Source organism: Balaenoptera acutorostrata, chromosome 3 (genome assembly GCF_949987535.1).
Source record: "Balaenoptera acutorostrata chromosome 3, mBalAcu1.1, whole genome shotgun sequence".
Classification (NCBI taxonomy): Eukaryota; Metazoa; Chordata; class Mammalia; order Artiodactyla; family Balaenopteridae; genus Balaenoptera; species Balaenoptera acutorostrata.
This window is the reverse complement of record NC_080066.1, coordinates 106,948,918-106,964,106: the sequence shown is the minus strand read 5'-3', so window position 1 is coordinate 106,964,106 and position 15,189 is coordinate 106,948,918. Positions and strand designations below refer to the sequence as shown.

General features: G+C 54.5%; 1 protein-coding gene across 3 annotated transcripts; it reads left to right on the top strand.

The window, feature by feature from the left end:
• Positions 1-7,874: 7,874 nt before the first annotated feature.
• Positions 7,875-13,804, top strand: RABGGTA (Rab geranylgeranyltransferase subunit alpha). Of its 3 annotated transcripts, none has more exons than XM_057544634.1 (17): positions 7,875-7,955; positions 8,270-8,323; positions 8,502-8,612; positions 8,995-9,119; positions 9,312-9,499; positions 9,759-9,962; positions 10,275-10,358; positions 10,447-10,529; positions 10,619-10,720; positions 10,823-10,928; positions 11,022-11,073; positions 11,245-11,333; positions 11,485-11,573; positions 11,666-11,782; positions 12,422-12,535; positions 12,802-12,889; positions 13,557-13,803. In XM_057544634.1, the coding sequence occupies exons 2-17, from the start codon at positions 8,321-8,323 to the stop codon at positions 13,703-13,705; spliced, it is 1,704 nt and encodes a 567-aa protein (XP_057400617.1). In that variant the 5' UTR covers positions 7,875-7,955; positions 8,270-8,320; the 3' UTR covers positions 13,706-13,803. The 3 variants fall into 3 exon arrangements, with proteins under 3 accessions (XP_057400617.1, XP_057400619.1, XP_057400618.1); XM_057544635.1 differs by lacking the exon at positions 7,875-7,955 and adding an exon at positions 7,984-8,121; XM_057544636.1 differs by lacking the exon at positions 12,422-12,535 and having other exon boundaries at positions 13,557-13,804.
• Positions 13,805-15,189: the final 1,385 nt, after the last annotated feature.

Here is a 15,189-nt window from a genome sequence, read left to right as displayed (position 1 = left end):
GGTGCAGCATGTGTTGCTCTGACCACCATGGCTTACCATTCATTCATTCACTCATTCATTCTTTCCCAGGACCCCCTACGACCACCACCAGCTCTATCTCAATACCCTCTTTAATTTTCCTCGGGGCACTTACGACTTGGTGAAATCGTCTTTTGTGTGTATTTGCTTCTACAGGGTCAGTCTCCCCAGCTTGAGTGTAAGCTCTACGAGAGCAGGGACCTTGGCAGTCTTGGTCAGTGCCGTGGGGTGAGCTGTTATTGGTGCTCAGTGATTACTGCTCAAGGATTGACCGGCTGAATTATGTGAATGTTTGTTGAGCAACCACCATGGGGCAGGCAGGTGAGGAGACATGCGATCAAACCAGCCTTCTCGGTAGGTCATGGCAGGAGCAGAAGCAGAGGTGCTGTACGCCCACAGGATGGGCTGAAAGAGGGCAACACAGGCCCTGCTTCTGGGGAAGCACAGAGGAGATGTGTGTCTGAGCCCCAAGCCAGGGGTCCTCCCCCATACCTGCAGCCCCAGCTCCAAGCTCACGTCCCTGGGAAACCTCACCCACCCCCATAGGAGCTCACCCAGCACCACACACACCTCCCTAAGGGCAGAGCTGTAATTTTACATTTGCTTATAGGATTACTTGACTGCCTCTCTACACTGTTCCCAACACTCAGAGGGTTCTGTGCGACAGCCCCTCTCAGGACCATAAGCTCCATGTGTCCGTGTTTGGCCTCCGTGCCCAGCGTGGTGTCCAGCACAGGGGCACTCAGTCACTGTTGAATGAATGAATGGAACAGGGAAGGGGTAAGGGCAGGGTCCTCCCCAAAGCAAGCAGCTCCTCCTTCCTGGGACTGTCCTCTGTCCGCTGCTCTCATCTCCCAGCCAGAGCATCCCTTCCTTCCCTAGGCCCCCACAGTCTCACCTTGTTGCAAGGCTTCTGTTTCTCATGCAGGCCCAGAACCTCAGGACTGCTACTTCCTGGCACCACTCACAGTGTATACGCCCCAAGCCCAAGGCATACCATGGAGCTGTACAGCGGAGGCTGCCACCCAGGCCCTGCCACACAGCGAGCTTCTTGGCCACATTCCCAGTCCCACCAGTGCTCTGGGCAATGCTGTCAACTTCACCAACCACCGTGCAGTGCAGAGACTCTAGTTCTGGCTCAAGAAGTTTTTCCAGATTTTCAGCCCCACTTCCTGGTTGCTTTCCCTACATCTCTTCCCCTAGAGATGCCAACCTGAGTCAACACCTGCCACACCCTGGGAGAGACAGGATGCTCTAGCGTGGGGACTTTCCCTCTGGAGCCCTTCTGTCTTTTGGGCCCAGACTGACTTGGGGCCCTGCCGTTCCCTCTGACTGGCCAGTCTGTTCCTTCCTCTTCTCCAGTTATGGGTACCTGGTGGCACTGTTGTCTATCGTGGAATTTCCCCAACCCAGCACAAGGCACTGGGGAGCAGGAAGGAGAGAAAAAAAATCCAAGCACGAGGACCAAGTACAAAGGACCCCAGGACCCTGGGGAGGTGGTGAATATAGAGGATCTTCTTGGGCTTTGAGTCATTCTGGTTCCCTGGGCCATCCCAGGTGTCAGATTCCTTCATAACTTTGGGGAACATTCTAGTCCTTGAATGTTCTCTACCCCATTCTCACAAGGTTGTTGACCAACACATGCTTGATTACCTTCCATGATGGTGAGCTCACCACCACTCATTTAGGCCCATTCCACCTTTGGACAGCTTTAATTATAAGAAAGTCTTCCCCCATAACAAGGCTATATCTGTTCACTGGTCTTTGTTCTTTGCACTCAAGATTAACAGAATCAATGTGGCTTCTGTTCCAACTAGCAGCCCTTCAAGAGTTTGAAGACCACTATCATCTGCCCCTTGAGTCCTCTCCCCCAGTTCGACATTCCTTTGTCCTCTCTCTGGTTGTGGACTCTCCTCACCATCTTGATTGCTCTCTCTGGACCTTGCCGTTTGTCCCTGTCCCTCTTAAAATGCACCAGACACTCCCAACAGGGTCTGACCATCACAGATTTGGGGCCTCTGCACCCCATCATTCTGGGTCCTAAAGCTCTCTTCGTGCAGCTCAAAGTCAGGTCAGTGCTTCTGGCAAGGAGTCAACTCTTACCAGCCCTAGGCCAACCAGAGTCTCCTTGTCCGCACACATTGGTGTTATTCCATCGCCCACACATCATGCTCTTGTGCAGAGGATGATTTGAGGACCAAAGAACCCAATTGTACCTCTGTCACTATTCAGTGCCATCTGGTCAAATATGGGCCCTCAAATTATGTTTAGATCCAGATTCCATCATCCAGCATTCCTCCCAACTACATGTTAGCTACCTTCAATTATGAGAATGGCACTGTGTGCTCATCCAACATATCACTGAAAAGTGCCACCACTAGGGACTTCTCTCCAAGTTGACAAACACACATTAACCACTATTATTTGGAGATGAATATCCTACCAGTTATATCTGCTATCCTATCATCCTACCCACAGTTAACCGTTTTATCCCTCAACATATCCTGAGATGGAGCTGATGGGTGTAAAAGCTCTATGATAATCACTGGGAAACCTGGTTTCCAGCCCTGGCTCTGCCGCCAACGTGTATGTGGTTTCATGTCACCAAGTATCTCTGGGCCACTGGGAAATGAACGGGAGCCAGATGACCTGTCGAGCCCTCTCCAGCTCTGATGTCCTGTTCTGTGGTGGTCAAGGTTAGAGAGAAGGTCAGGAAGCTGGGGGAGAGGAGGGTCCATGTTGCAAGAGGTAAGAAATGGGCACTTCGGCTCATGCATGGGGAAGCTTCAACCCCACCCTTCCTGCTGGGCGGCAAGTGCCAGGCTCTGCTCTTGCCCTTGCAACTCCTTTACTTCAACTTAAGCTGACCCTCAGCCTTCCCAGCATTTGATTTCCTCTCAAATGCCCAGGGTGCCCCCATCCAAACATCTAACCACTGCTCACTTGATACCCTGCGGAACTATGGCCCCAGGAAGATCCAGACCATCAGGTCTGAGTTCCTCTGAGTGGAACTCCCTCCCCACCCGGGCCTCCAGCACACCCACCCCAGCTTTCCAGAAGTCTTGTGACACTTCCACACCCCCTCACTCTCCCACACACTCTGGGCCTTTGCCGGTTGCAGCAGAGCACGGTGGGAAAGCCAGGCGGAGGGAAAGTGAGTAAGAGTATCTTCTGGAATCAGACAGCCAGGGTCAGTTGGTTTGTTTGTTCAATTTAGAGAAGTAGAAAACTTTATTGTGTGTATATAAAGGGTGATTTAGTTGTCCTCTGAAGGGCACCCTGCCTCCCAGTGTGAGACCAGGCTCTTACCACTTGCAAGCTGTGTGACCTTGGGCAGAATTTCAGTTTCTTCTTATCATGGCTGTAAAGAATTTAGTCATTATTAATATTGGCTTCAAGGTCACAGAACCTCTCTTCATAGTCTGTTTTTTCCTTCACTCCCCCATTGAGGATTCTTCACCCCACATCCCCAGTCCTGCCCTCACCATGCCTCTACCAGAGCTTGTTTGTGGGTCCCTCATCTCTGCCTCCTGGGATCCCCATTTTCTGCTGGGTAGAATTACTACCCGTGCCCACGCTGACATCTTCTGTTATCGACAACAGCAACTTTAGTCATCTGACTCTGGTTGATTAGTGTTCAATTAGCACAGGATCGAGGTCAGAGGGGACCAAAAAGGGAATAAAATTTTCGATAGATTAATCATAAACTTGGTAAGGGAACTCGGTTTTAGGGGGACTTGGTTTCCTCCCAGCTGTGTGACCTTGGGCAAGCGACTTAACCTCTGTGAACCCACTGTATGCATTGGTCCTCACTGTAAAATCATAATACCTACTTCACATAGGTAGTGAGAACATCAAATAGGATGTCTGAGGCTCAGTCGGTACTCAGTTATTACTTGTTCTTTTCTCTACATAGAAGGCAGTAAAATCCCTTCCTCAAATGTCATTCAGATTGTGGCCCTCAGACACCAGCATGGTTCCCACTTATCCCACACAGGAGGCCAAATATAACTCCTGACACCTCCTTTTGCCTTAAAGCAAGAGGCTTGTCTTGTTTCCATTGCTCGTATCTCCAAATGCGCCTGGTTCAGCTTCTGCCTGCCTGACTGCCTGCCAGCTAAGTCTGTCACAACAAAAGCCTGAAATGCCCTTCCTGTCCTCTTTCCAAACCCAGGCCCCACCTTCTTGGAGGCAGATTTTGAGACTCGCTTCATCCCTTAAACCTGCTTGACTCAGACTTCCCAGTTTCAGGATTACTAATCACTAAAAAGTATTTCGTGCCTACTTCAGCCTTCCTCCACCCTTAGTGACTATGATGTAAGACTGTATCTGGCAGATCTGCATCTGTGGGCACCTGTGTTCCCAGGTATCTGGCTGTACATGTGAGTGGTTATAGAGCAGGAAGCAAGAACAGGTGGTGACCAAAAAAACCCAACTAAACAAACAAAAAAAGCAGTTGGTGAGGTAGAGAGAGGTCTGGGCTAGATCAAACCCATGCCCACTTGACCACTTACTACATGGGTAGCACTTAGCAAGTTACTCAGCCTTTCTTTCTGAGCCTCTATTTCCTGGCATATTTGTCATGAAAATTAGAAAATTACTACTATAACTATCCACTGAGCCCTTACTCAGAGCAGGCACTGTCCTAAACACTTTACATAGACTTTTACATTTTATCTTTACTTCAACCCTAGCAGGTAGGTAACATTATTTTTCCTATGCTACTGCTGAAGGAGTTGAGACACAGAAGAAAGTCAACACAGAGGTTAAGTGCCTTGCCCAGGTCACATATCTAATAAGTGGCAAAGCCAGGATTTGCACCCAGGCAGTCAGACCCCAGAGTCCACGTTCTTTTTTTAAAAATTTATTTATTTAATTTGTTTATTTTTGGACCTGTTGGGTCTTCGTTGCTGTGCGTGGGCTTTCTCTAGTTGCAGCGAGCGAGGGCTACTCTTCGTTGCGGTGCGCGGGCTTCTAATTGTGGTGGCTTCTCTTGTTGCGGAGCACAGGCTCTAGGCACATGGGCTTCAGTAGTTGCAGCATGCAGGCTCAGTAGTTGTGGCGCACGGGCTTAGTTGCTCCACGGCATGTGGGATCTTCCCGGACCAGGGCTCGAACCCATGTCCCCTGCATTGGCAGGCAGATTCTCAACCACTGCGCCACCAGGGAAGTCCCAGAGTCCACGTTCTTAACCACTCTGCACACTGCTTCCCACATGTGATCCTGTGTGTGTGCAAAGCTCTTGACACAGTGACTGGCACAAAGACAGCCATCAAATGGTGTAACTCTTTCCTCACTGGGACAGTGAGGAAGTACAGGAGGCCAGGACAAGTGTCTCTTTTCCCCTGTAACTTGTTACAGGGCCTCAGAAAGGACAGAATATAGAGTGGGCACTTTACACACATTTCCAGGGCCTGAAAAAGGTGTGGAAGAAATGTAAAAAATTTAAAGCCATATTTTCTTACCCAGATGTGTGTTATAAACATACACATGCTACATGGACACACACTTCTCACAAATACAGCATACTCACACATACACACTCAGTGACCACTTTGAACCCATGAAGGTTCCATCAGGAAACCTTCCTAGGCTGGTCCAGGCCTCACAATCTCTCCCATCCCTGAATGCCAACAGCCCTCACCGTTAGGCCCAGCCAAGCCAGCCCTCACTATGCGGTGTTGTATTCATTCAAATAACTACCCAATAACTACTGAGAACCAGGGCCAAGTATTGGAGAAGCAAGACCAAAAATATATATATTGTTCCTGGGCTTCCCTGATGGCGCAGTGGTTAAGAATCCGCCTGCCAATGCAGGAGACACGGGTTCGAGCCCTGGTCCGGGAAGATCCCACATGCCGTGGAGCAACTAAGCCCGTGCGCCACAACTACTGAGCCTGCGCTCTAGAGCCCGCGAGCCACAACTACTGAGCCCGCGAGCCACAACTACTGAAGCCTGCGCGCCTAGAGCGCGTGCTCCGCAACAAAAGAAGCCACCGCAATGGGAAGCCTGCGCACCACAACGAAGAGTAGCCCCCGCTCGCCACAACTAGAGAAAGCCCGCGCGCAGCAAGGAAGACCCGACGCAGCCAATGCATACATACATACATACATATATACATAAATAAACAAAATTTTAAAAAAATATATTGTTCCTGTCCTCCAGGAACTCTGAATCTCCTAGGCGATGTTAGCATACAAACCAAGACTCACCGTAGGCACAGGAGGGTAAGTGCTATCACTGACAGACTGGGGCATTTTAGAGAGCTTCCTGGAGGTGACACGAGTTAAGTTTTAAAGATGAACAGGAGTTATTCTGGCAAAGGAAGAGGTGTGGAGGAAGGAGAGTAAGGAAGCGGGAACAGGTTAATGTGCTTGGGAAACTGCAAGTCATCCTACCAGCTGTGATGAAGTTTTTAACAGGAACAGGCAGGACATGAGGCCATAGGGGTAAGCAGCGTCCAAATGCCAAAAGGTCTGATGTGCTGACCTGAGAGATTCAAAGTCTTTCCTGAAAAGATGTCAGGAGCCATGGAAGGGTTTTGGGCAGAGAAACAACATGATCAAATCTGCATTTCAGAAAGATTGATTCAGCAGCACAGAGGTGAACTGATAAAAGAGGGGACAGGGTGGAGATGAGGGGACATTGAAAAGACTTCCAACAATCCCAGGAATAAATGAACTTAAATTCTTAGTGCAGTGGGAATGGAGAGGGTATTTAAGAGATATCAAGGAAAAGTGGGGAGGCCATCCACTAAAATAGGAAACATAAAGGCCAAAGTTTATGCTGGAAGGAGGGGAGACAATGATACCTTTTGACTTTTGGAGTTCGAGGTGTCTCTGGGATACCCAGGTGATACCTAATAGGCTTATGAATATGTGTGTGTCTGCGACTTCCCTGGTGGTCCAGTGGGTAAGACTCTGTGCCCCCAATGCAGGGGGCCAGGGGTTCAATCCCTGGAGGGAGGAGCTAGATCCCACATGCCACAACTAACAGCCCTCATGCCCCAACAAAAAATCCCACATGCTGCAACAAAGATCCAGCGTGCCACAACTAAGACCCTCTGCAGCCTAACTAAATAAATATTCTATAAAAAAATGTTTGTGTCTCCTGTGTGTGTGTACATTTTTTTCCATTATAAAAGCTTGCAAGACATCTGGGCTGGAGATATAAATTTAAGTGTCATCAGCTTACAGATGGCAATTAAAACCATGAGTGTGGATGAAGTCACCCAGACAAAGTGTGGGCCAGAAGATCTGTGGGCCCAGGACAGAGCTCTGGAGAGCTCCAACTCCAAGCAGTTTAAGGCTTGGATTTGTGAACATTCTCCCAAGGAAGCAGTGTGTGAAGTGGAAAGGAGTGAGGAAAGGGCCCTGGATATCACCAACATTTAGGGGAAGAGACGGTGAACAGATGAGAAGAGAGGGGCAAAAGTGCAGGAGAAGCCAGGACAGGGTGTCAAGTCTAGGGAAGTCAGCAGCGTCAAATGCTGCAGAGGTCAGTGGAGGTAAGGAGAGGAAACTCCATCAGTTAGATTTTGCAACTAAGAGGTGGCGAGTGCGGCCAGAGAGAGGTTAGTGGAGCGCTGAGAGGGTGGGCTTCCGGCTGTTGGGGAAACCTTTTCAAATGAAACGCCGTTTGAGTAGGTGGCTGGAATTGCACCCCGCGCTGCTTTCCCGCGCGCGCCACAGTCACGCCCGCACACTCTTACACACCAGAGGGCTAACAGGGACTCGGCGTTCCCGGACAGGGCTCGCAGAGATCCTGCGCAGGCGCCTCCGGAGCCCGCCCGCTCTGCCGCGAGCCCCTCCCCAGGCCTGCAGAGGGCGCTGCGTCTCGGAGAGCCGGGGCGTGACGCCGCTCTAGCTAGCGCTAGCGCTCGGGCTCGGTGGTGGGCGCCGCAGCTCCGCGTCCCGCACGCCTCCTCCCAGCACAGGTGGGTCCGCCGGCGGGGGCCAGCAGTGCTTGGGAGCCGTGGGGCGGGCGGGTAGCGACAGCCTCTGGGCGCGGAGTAGTCCCCATCACCTAAGTGCCCCAGCTCGGGCCCGGCTCCGGCGGATCGGGCTGTGGACAGGGCTGCACGTGTGCAAGTCCCATTCCGGGTGGGTGCCTTCTGGACGTGCAGTGCCTGTCCCAGAACCCCTTAACACCCCAGGGGTCTCCGCCCCGGCTCGCCCGCGGCTTCCTGGGGACATCTAGGGGTGGGGCTACCAGGGGCGGGGCTCCCATGATTGACACGTCTTTCCCCAGGTTTCACGGGCACCACTTGACCCCTCCCTGCCCTGAATCTGAGCCAGCACCATGGTGAGAACCCTGAGCCCAGCCCCTCACCTCCGCATGCCCACGCCCTTGCCCTTGCCCCTGCCCCGCGTGGGGCCTTGCCTCCGTTGCCCGATATAAACCTGGGGCTCCGCAGTGGGGGTTCCGGTGGGTATGCCCCTGCAAGGCAGCCTGCACTCTTGCAACCCGCCCATCCCTGTAGCACGGGCGCCTGAAGGTGAAGACATCGGAAGAGCAAGAGGAAGCCAAAAGGCTAGAGCGGGAACAGAAGCTGAAGCTATACCAGTCAGCCACCCAGACTGTCTTCCAGAAGGTGGGGCCCTCAGAGGTAGTCCCCTCCCGCAGTGGCTCCCTTAGTATGTATAGCACTGAGGCCAAGAACTGCGCCTTAGAGTCAGGCTGCTTGGATCCATATCTGCGTTCTATCAGGTACTAGCTGTGTGTCCTTGGGCAAGTTACTGAATCTCTTTGGACCTCAGTTTGCCCATCTGTAAAATGGGCCTAACAATTGCACTTACTGCATAAGGCTGTTGTGAAAATTAAATGAGAGAATACATGTAAACCCATAGAGTGCTTTATATAGTACCTATAGTATAGTATGGCATTCACAGAACAGTCGGTAGTTGTATTTATGTTATTAGCCGTGTAGCAGGAGAAAGATATGATCTCTCTGACCCTGCTATCTACCTTCTCAGCGCCAGGCTGGAGAGCTGGATGAATCAGTGCTGGAACTGACAAGCCAGATTCTGGGAGCCAACCCTGACTTTGCCACCCTCTGGAATTGTCGCCGAGAGGTGCTCCAGCGGCTGGAGGTCCAGAAGTGCGTAGGGGTTCAGAGCCCCGGGAAGATGGCCCTGGCTCTGCCCCTGCCCTGCCTGGGTCCAGGGCTGGAGGAAGAGTGGGGCAGCCAGGGGCATAGGCAGAGGGCAGTGGAGGGCTGGGTGCAGAAAGACAGGGGTGAGCTGAGATTGGGTGTTGGAGGGCCCTGACCCCCATTCCCCTCTGGGTGCAGGTCCCCCGAGGAGTTGGCCACTCTGGTGAAGGCAGAACTGGGCTTCCTGGAGAGCTGTCTGAGGGTGAACCCCAAGTCTTACGGTACCTGGCACCACCGCTGCTGGCTGCTGGGCCGCCTGCCAGAGCCCAACTGGGCCCGGGAGCTGGAGTTGTGTGCTCGCTTCCTCGAGGTTGATGAGCGGAACTGTACGTGCCTGCAGATTCTGTCCCTACAGCCCTCACCTGCCCCACATTCTGGTACTAGGGCCTCAGTAAGGCCCAGAGTGGGGAGGGATGACCAGGATGGGCCCACTGAGCTGATGGCAGAAGGGATGATGGAGCCAAATGTATCCTCCATGGAGAGCAGAGAGGTGTTTCTCAGGATCTCCGAGGGAACTCCAGGGGTACCAGCCGGGGAGATTTTCTTGCCCTGCTTCTGAGATGTGCTGTCTGCCCTTCCCCCCAGTTCACTGCTGGGACTACCGGCGGTTTGTGGCTGCACAGGCAGCTGTGCCCCCTGCAGAGGAGTTAGCGTTCACTGACAGCCTCATCACCCGAAACTTCTCCAACTATTCCTCCTGGCATTACCGCTCCTGCCTCTTGCCCCAGCTGCATCCCCAGCCAGACTCTGGACCCCAGGGGCGCCTCCCTGAGGATGTGCTGCTCAAAGGTAAGCAGAGTCAGGGGGTGCTGGGGAGGACTCTGCAGTGCCACCCTTCCAACCCTGATGCCTAGGCCTGTTCCTGAACCTGCCGCTCGGGAACTTGCCTGGCTCTGGTGGTGCATAAGATCCAGTCCCTGGCTGCAGGGAGCCCAAGTGTCCAATGGGGGAGATAAAACTGAAATGTGCAGCCCCTGGGCAAGGCCAGCCTATAGGTGAAACTGCAGGCTGGAGGAACTCCAAGGTGAGGGCGGGATGTTGAGACGGCCAGGAGCCAAGCAGGGTCCTAACCACAACCCCATGCCTCCTTGGCTCCTGCAGAGCTGGAGCTGGTGCAGAACGCCTTCTTCACTGACCCCAATGATCAGAGTGCCTGGTTCTACCATCGTTGGCTCCTGGGACGAGGTGAGCAGTGGGGGAAGAAGCTGGGTGATTAGGGCTTAGAAGAAATGGAAGAATATTTAAGGAGACCTGAGGCTGTGTCTTCCCCCAGCGGATCCCCAGGATGCCCTGCGCTGCCTGCACGTGAGCCGGGATGAGGCCTGTCTGACTGTCTCCTTCTCCCGGCCCCTCCTAGTGAGTCCTGCAGCTTTTGCCGGAGAGCATCGTGGATCGTGGGCCTGGTGCTGTTGGAGTGACGGGTCTCTCTTTGTCCCCCGTGCCAGGTGGGCTCCAGGACGGAGACCTTGCTGCTCATGGTGGACGAGTCACCCCTGGCCGTGGCGTGGAGGACCCCAGATGGCAGGAACCGGCCTAGCCACGTCTGGGTATCCCAGGATTGGTGGGCAGAGTGGAGGCTGGGGTAGGGCTGGGCTGGGACTGTCAGGAAAGTGGTGCAGCCGGGCTTTTTCTTAACCCCATGCTCCCAGCTCTGTGACCTGCCCGCCACCTCTCTCAACGACCAGTTGCCCCAACATACATTTCGTGTCATTTGGACAGCAGGCGATGCCCAGAAGGAGTGTGTGCTCTTGAAAGGTGACACAGCCCGCACCTCCCCCCTTGGCAGCAGCCCTCATCCCTCTCTTCCCGTCATGGGTGTCCCCTCCGACCACCTGCTCTTTCTCACAGGCCGCCAAGAGGGCTGGTGCCGGGACTCCGCCACGGATGAACAGCTCTTTAGGTGATGATGACAGGGCAGCACGCAGACGAGGATCGGGGCTCTGGACTCTGGGCATCAGGCAGCTGGGCAGGAGGCTGGGGGCTTAAGCAGATGATCTCAGACTGGATACTGGGGCTGACTAGTACCCCAGGGCTGGGGCATCATCCCCTCCCCCACCCTGCCCACCCTCAGGTGTGAGCTGTCGGTGGAGAAGTCCACGGTGCTACAGTCCGAGCTTGAATCCTGTAAGGAGCTGCAGGAGCTGGAGCCTGAGAATAAATGTGAGGCCCGATTCCCTGAGCTCCCGCTCCCCTGAGGAGACCCCTTTCGTGGGGGGGGGGGGGGCCCTTGGGGAGAGCGGGAAGGGTCTCCAGAGGATGGGAGCAGAGGAGGATCCAGGAGAGACCATCCTCTTCCCCGCCCTCTCCCCAGGGTGCCTGCTCACCATCATCTTGCTGATGCGGGCGCTGGACCCCCTGCAGTATGAGAAGGAGACGCTGCAATACTTCCAGACCCTCAAGGCAAGTCGGGTCCACGGGAACCGGCGAGGGGGAGGCCCAGCGGGCAGGAGGAGGGCCACTGACATGCATTCTCTGTGCCTTCTCCCTGCCAGGCCGTGGACCCTATGCGGGCCGCGTACCTGGACGACCTGCGAAGCAAGTTCCTGCTGGAGAACAGCGTGCTCAAGATGGAGTACGCGGAGGTGCGCGTTCTGCATCTTGGTCACAAGGTAGGGACTGCACACGTGCCTTCCCGGCCTTCGCCCCGCTAGCTGGCCTCCCTCTTCCTCATGACCTGGCCGGCTTTTGTATCCGCTCCCCGGGCCTCAGCCGAGACACTCACCATGCCCCCAGCTTTCCTTCAGTCGCACGTGCCTTTCTGGACATTTCTTCCTCAGCTCATTCCCATGCTTCTCTCCCTGGAGCAGTCCCCGACACCTAAAACCTGAATAGTTTCCAGAGCTTTCTGACAAACCCTCCAGACTCTCTTTTTCCTCTGTAGTCCTTCCCAGTCAGTCTCCCCAACACGTCACCGCTGCCCACCTTCGCTCCCACCAGCCGATCCCAGACTCACCAGGCCCGCTCCCACCGGTGTCTGTGTTTATCCCAGCGCCCTGCTCCATCCCCCGTACCTGCCCCACTCCCACCACTCCACTGGCCACCCCAGCCCCAGGGCTCAGGTCTCTCCCATGTCCTTGACATGGAGCATGTACTGCCAGGGGTGGTGAGGTGAGCGTCCCACCTGCTCCCTCTTCTCCTCAGCTGGGGTCCCCAAGGGCCTGTGTGGGGCACACAGGGCAAGTGCCTGACAAACGATGGCTGAGGACCTTCCCCCAGGTCTCGCTGGGTATCTCATCCCCCCTTCTCAGGATCTGACGGTGCTCTGCCACCTGGAGCAGCTGCTCCTGATCACTCACCTCGACCTGTCGCACAATCGTCTCCGAGCCCTGCCCCCTGCCCTGGCTGCCCTGCGCTGCCTCGAGGTAAAGCACTCACTCCTCTGTCACTGTCCTGGCTGGTCCTTTTCCCCTTCCTCCACCTCAGGAGTCTGCCCACCCTACAAAGAGATGCCCAGGTCCTCCCAGACCCCACAGATGACCCCTGCCTTCTCCTCTGTCACCCAGCCTGACCCCAGGAGCCCTTCCATGCACTGTAAGCTGATCACCCTGGGCTCTCCAGTTGCTTGTACCAATCCCAGGCTGACAGCTGCCTTCCCTGCCTTGTCTTCCCTGCCCTCCCTGCTCCCCAGGTGCTGCAGGCCAATGACAACACTATCGAGTCCCTGGACGGTGTCACTAACCTGCCCCGGCTGCAGGAGCTCTTTCTGTGCAACAACCGTATCCTTCCTTCTGGGTGCCTTTCAGACAGCAGGTAGTGCGAGGTGCCACACCAGGAAGGGACAGACAGCAAGCAGAGTGCTGTGCCCCTGGACGTGGAGAGGGGGCTCTGGCTGTCTAAGCTGAGGAGAGAGGGCAGCCTGGCGCTGTATGAGGCTATCATTGACTTGTACTGGTAGAGTTTTGCAGGATGGAAGTAAGTGACTTCCTCAAGCCAGAGTTCACAAACCAGCAGCCTACAGATATTCTTGGGTAGCGCATCATGTTTTTAAAATCAGGAAGTTTCATATTTAAAAAAAATCTAGAATCCTGATTCTTCTTTAAAAAATGGAAGTTAAAGCAACCTTTAGCGTGCATTTCCACTTGGCAACCCTTGGCCATTGGTGGATCATGGGTGCCTCTGCATCCGGGGCTAGCTTTCACCTTGGCCATAGTCTCCACCACTCCTTCTGGGACTGTATCCAGTCAGCCTCCTGTGCTTCCTGCCTGGCCCCCGGGGGCTGGTGTTTGCAGTCTAGAGCCTTATGCCCTCCGGGGAAGCGGACAAGGTGCCCACCAAGCAGGCTGCTAGGCAGCAGTCCCTGTTCTTGAGGGAAAGCAGCGATGGGTGCACAGGAGCAGGTGGATCTGGAGGAACCTGCCGAGCTTTCCTTGACTCCTGCCCAAGGCCTCCAGCAGCCTGCAGTGCTCCAGCCTCTTGCCTCCTGCCCCAGGCTGGTCCTCCTCAACCTGCAGGGCAACCCCCTGTGCCAAGCAGTGGGCATCTCGGAGCATCTGGCCGAGCTGCTGCCTTCAGTTCGCAGCAGCCTCACCTAAGAGACTCTGCCCCCGCCCCCTGCCCTTTAACTTATTGGAACTGAATAAACAATGAAGAGGCCCCCAAAGGCTGCTAAGCCGCCGCCGCCGCCACCATCATTACTACCGCTACCTATCCTGGAAAGGAAAGGGAGAGAGTGAGGGTATGTCAGTTCACCCCCTCTACTTTCGTTTTATGCTCAGTCCTGCTGTTCCCTGTCATGGAGAACCAAAGCCTCAGTATCTGGGGCAGAATCAGGGCAACGGCTGGATTTGAATCTACATTCTGGTTTGGGGCTGGGCTGGGTCTAAGTTCCAGGCTGGAATCAGATTTGAGTTCAGGTTCTGGTTGGGGCTGGACCACAAAGCAGCTGGAAGTCTCTCTAACTGAAAGGGCTCGTAGAACTTTCTGCCGTGACCTGTGCCCCTTCTAGATGCCCTGTCTGCCCTGGCTCTCCTTCACCACAGCTGAGAAAGCTCTTCCCAGGAGGAGTAGGCCAGGGCACCCTGGCTTCCCTCTCTTACAGCAACACTGTCAGTCCCCACGAGTAGCATGCTCTGGATAAAGAGCCCTTGGAAATCCTTGATCCCATTTGGTCCTCACAAGCTCTCAGGGCTGAGACGATTAGGCCCATAGTACTGATGAGGAAACTGCTGTTAAGATGCACCCAAGGTTGCTGAGCTCAAGTGCTGGAGCCAGAGCTGTCTCTGCAACTTGGTCTGGGATTCCAGATTCATGTTCTTGCTTCTGGATTGGGCAGAGCCTGGCCCCAGCTCCCGAGGTACCGAGACGGTGTCTTTTCCCATGGTCCCCCCTCCAACACACATACACATACCTTGTCCTGACTGAAAGACCTGAGGCACTTGAGCCTCCCTGGAGGGAGGAAAGGGGAGCAACTCAGGGATGAGGGCACTGAGTCAAACCTGGCTGGGTGGGGAAAGAGAAAGATTGAAACAAGAGGGAGAGAATGTGACAAGGCATTTTCCTGGTTCCCTGAGAATCTACCTGGACCCACATGTGCTCACACACAACCGGACTCTCAGGGCCCTGCCCCTCCCATATCCATAGTGATACACAGGCAGCCCCTCCATGAAGCCCTTTGGCTGACCTGGCTCACACCTGCCTGGAATTTTGATTTCCACCAGTGCATCCTCTGAGTGTGCTGGAGGATTTGGGGACTTAGACCTGCACAGGAAAAGGTCACGGGGATGTGGAGGGCTCTGTGCCCGGTCCTGGAGCCTGTGTCCCAACTCCCCAAGCCACCTCCCTGCCTGATGCCTCACCGAACTCAGCATCTCCTCCAGTCAGCTTCCTTGTGTCCCCTTGCCCACCCTGTTTTCACTGTCTTCTGTTCAGTGTCCCATGGACAGAGCTGGGACAACAGTGGGATGGAGGGAAGAGACCCCAGGAACAGGGTCCCAGCCTTCCGGAAGATGTCTGACCTCTTCTTTGCCTTGGGGTTCTCTTGGTGGCCTCCCTGGCATTTCTCCCAGTGTCAGGGTGA

Bases quoted from the DNA above. Each gene is read 5' to 3' on its own strand.
- RABGGTA (XM_057544634.1), top strand. The intron at 11,074-11,244 runs GTGATGATGACA...GCCCACCCTCAG, and splicing joins ACGGATGAACAGCTCTTTAG to GTGTGAGCTGTCGGTGGAGA. The intron at 12,890-13,556 runs GTATCCTTCCTT...CTCCTGCCCAAG, and splicing joins GCTCTTTCTGTGCAACAACC to GCCTCCAGCAGCCTGCAGTG.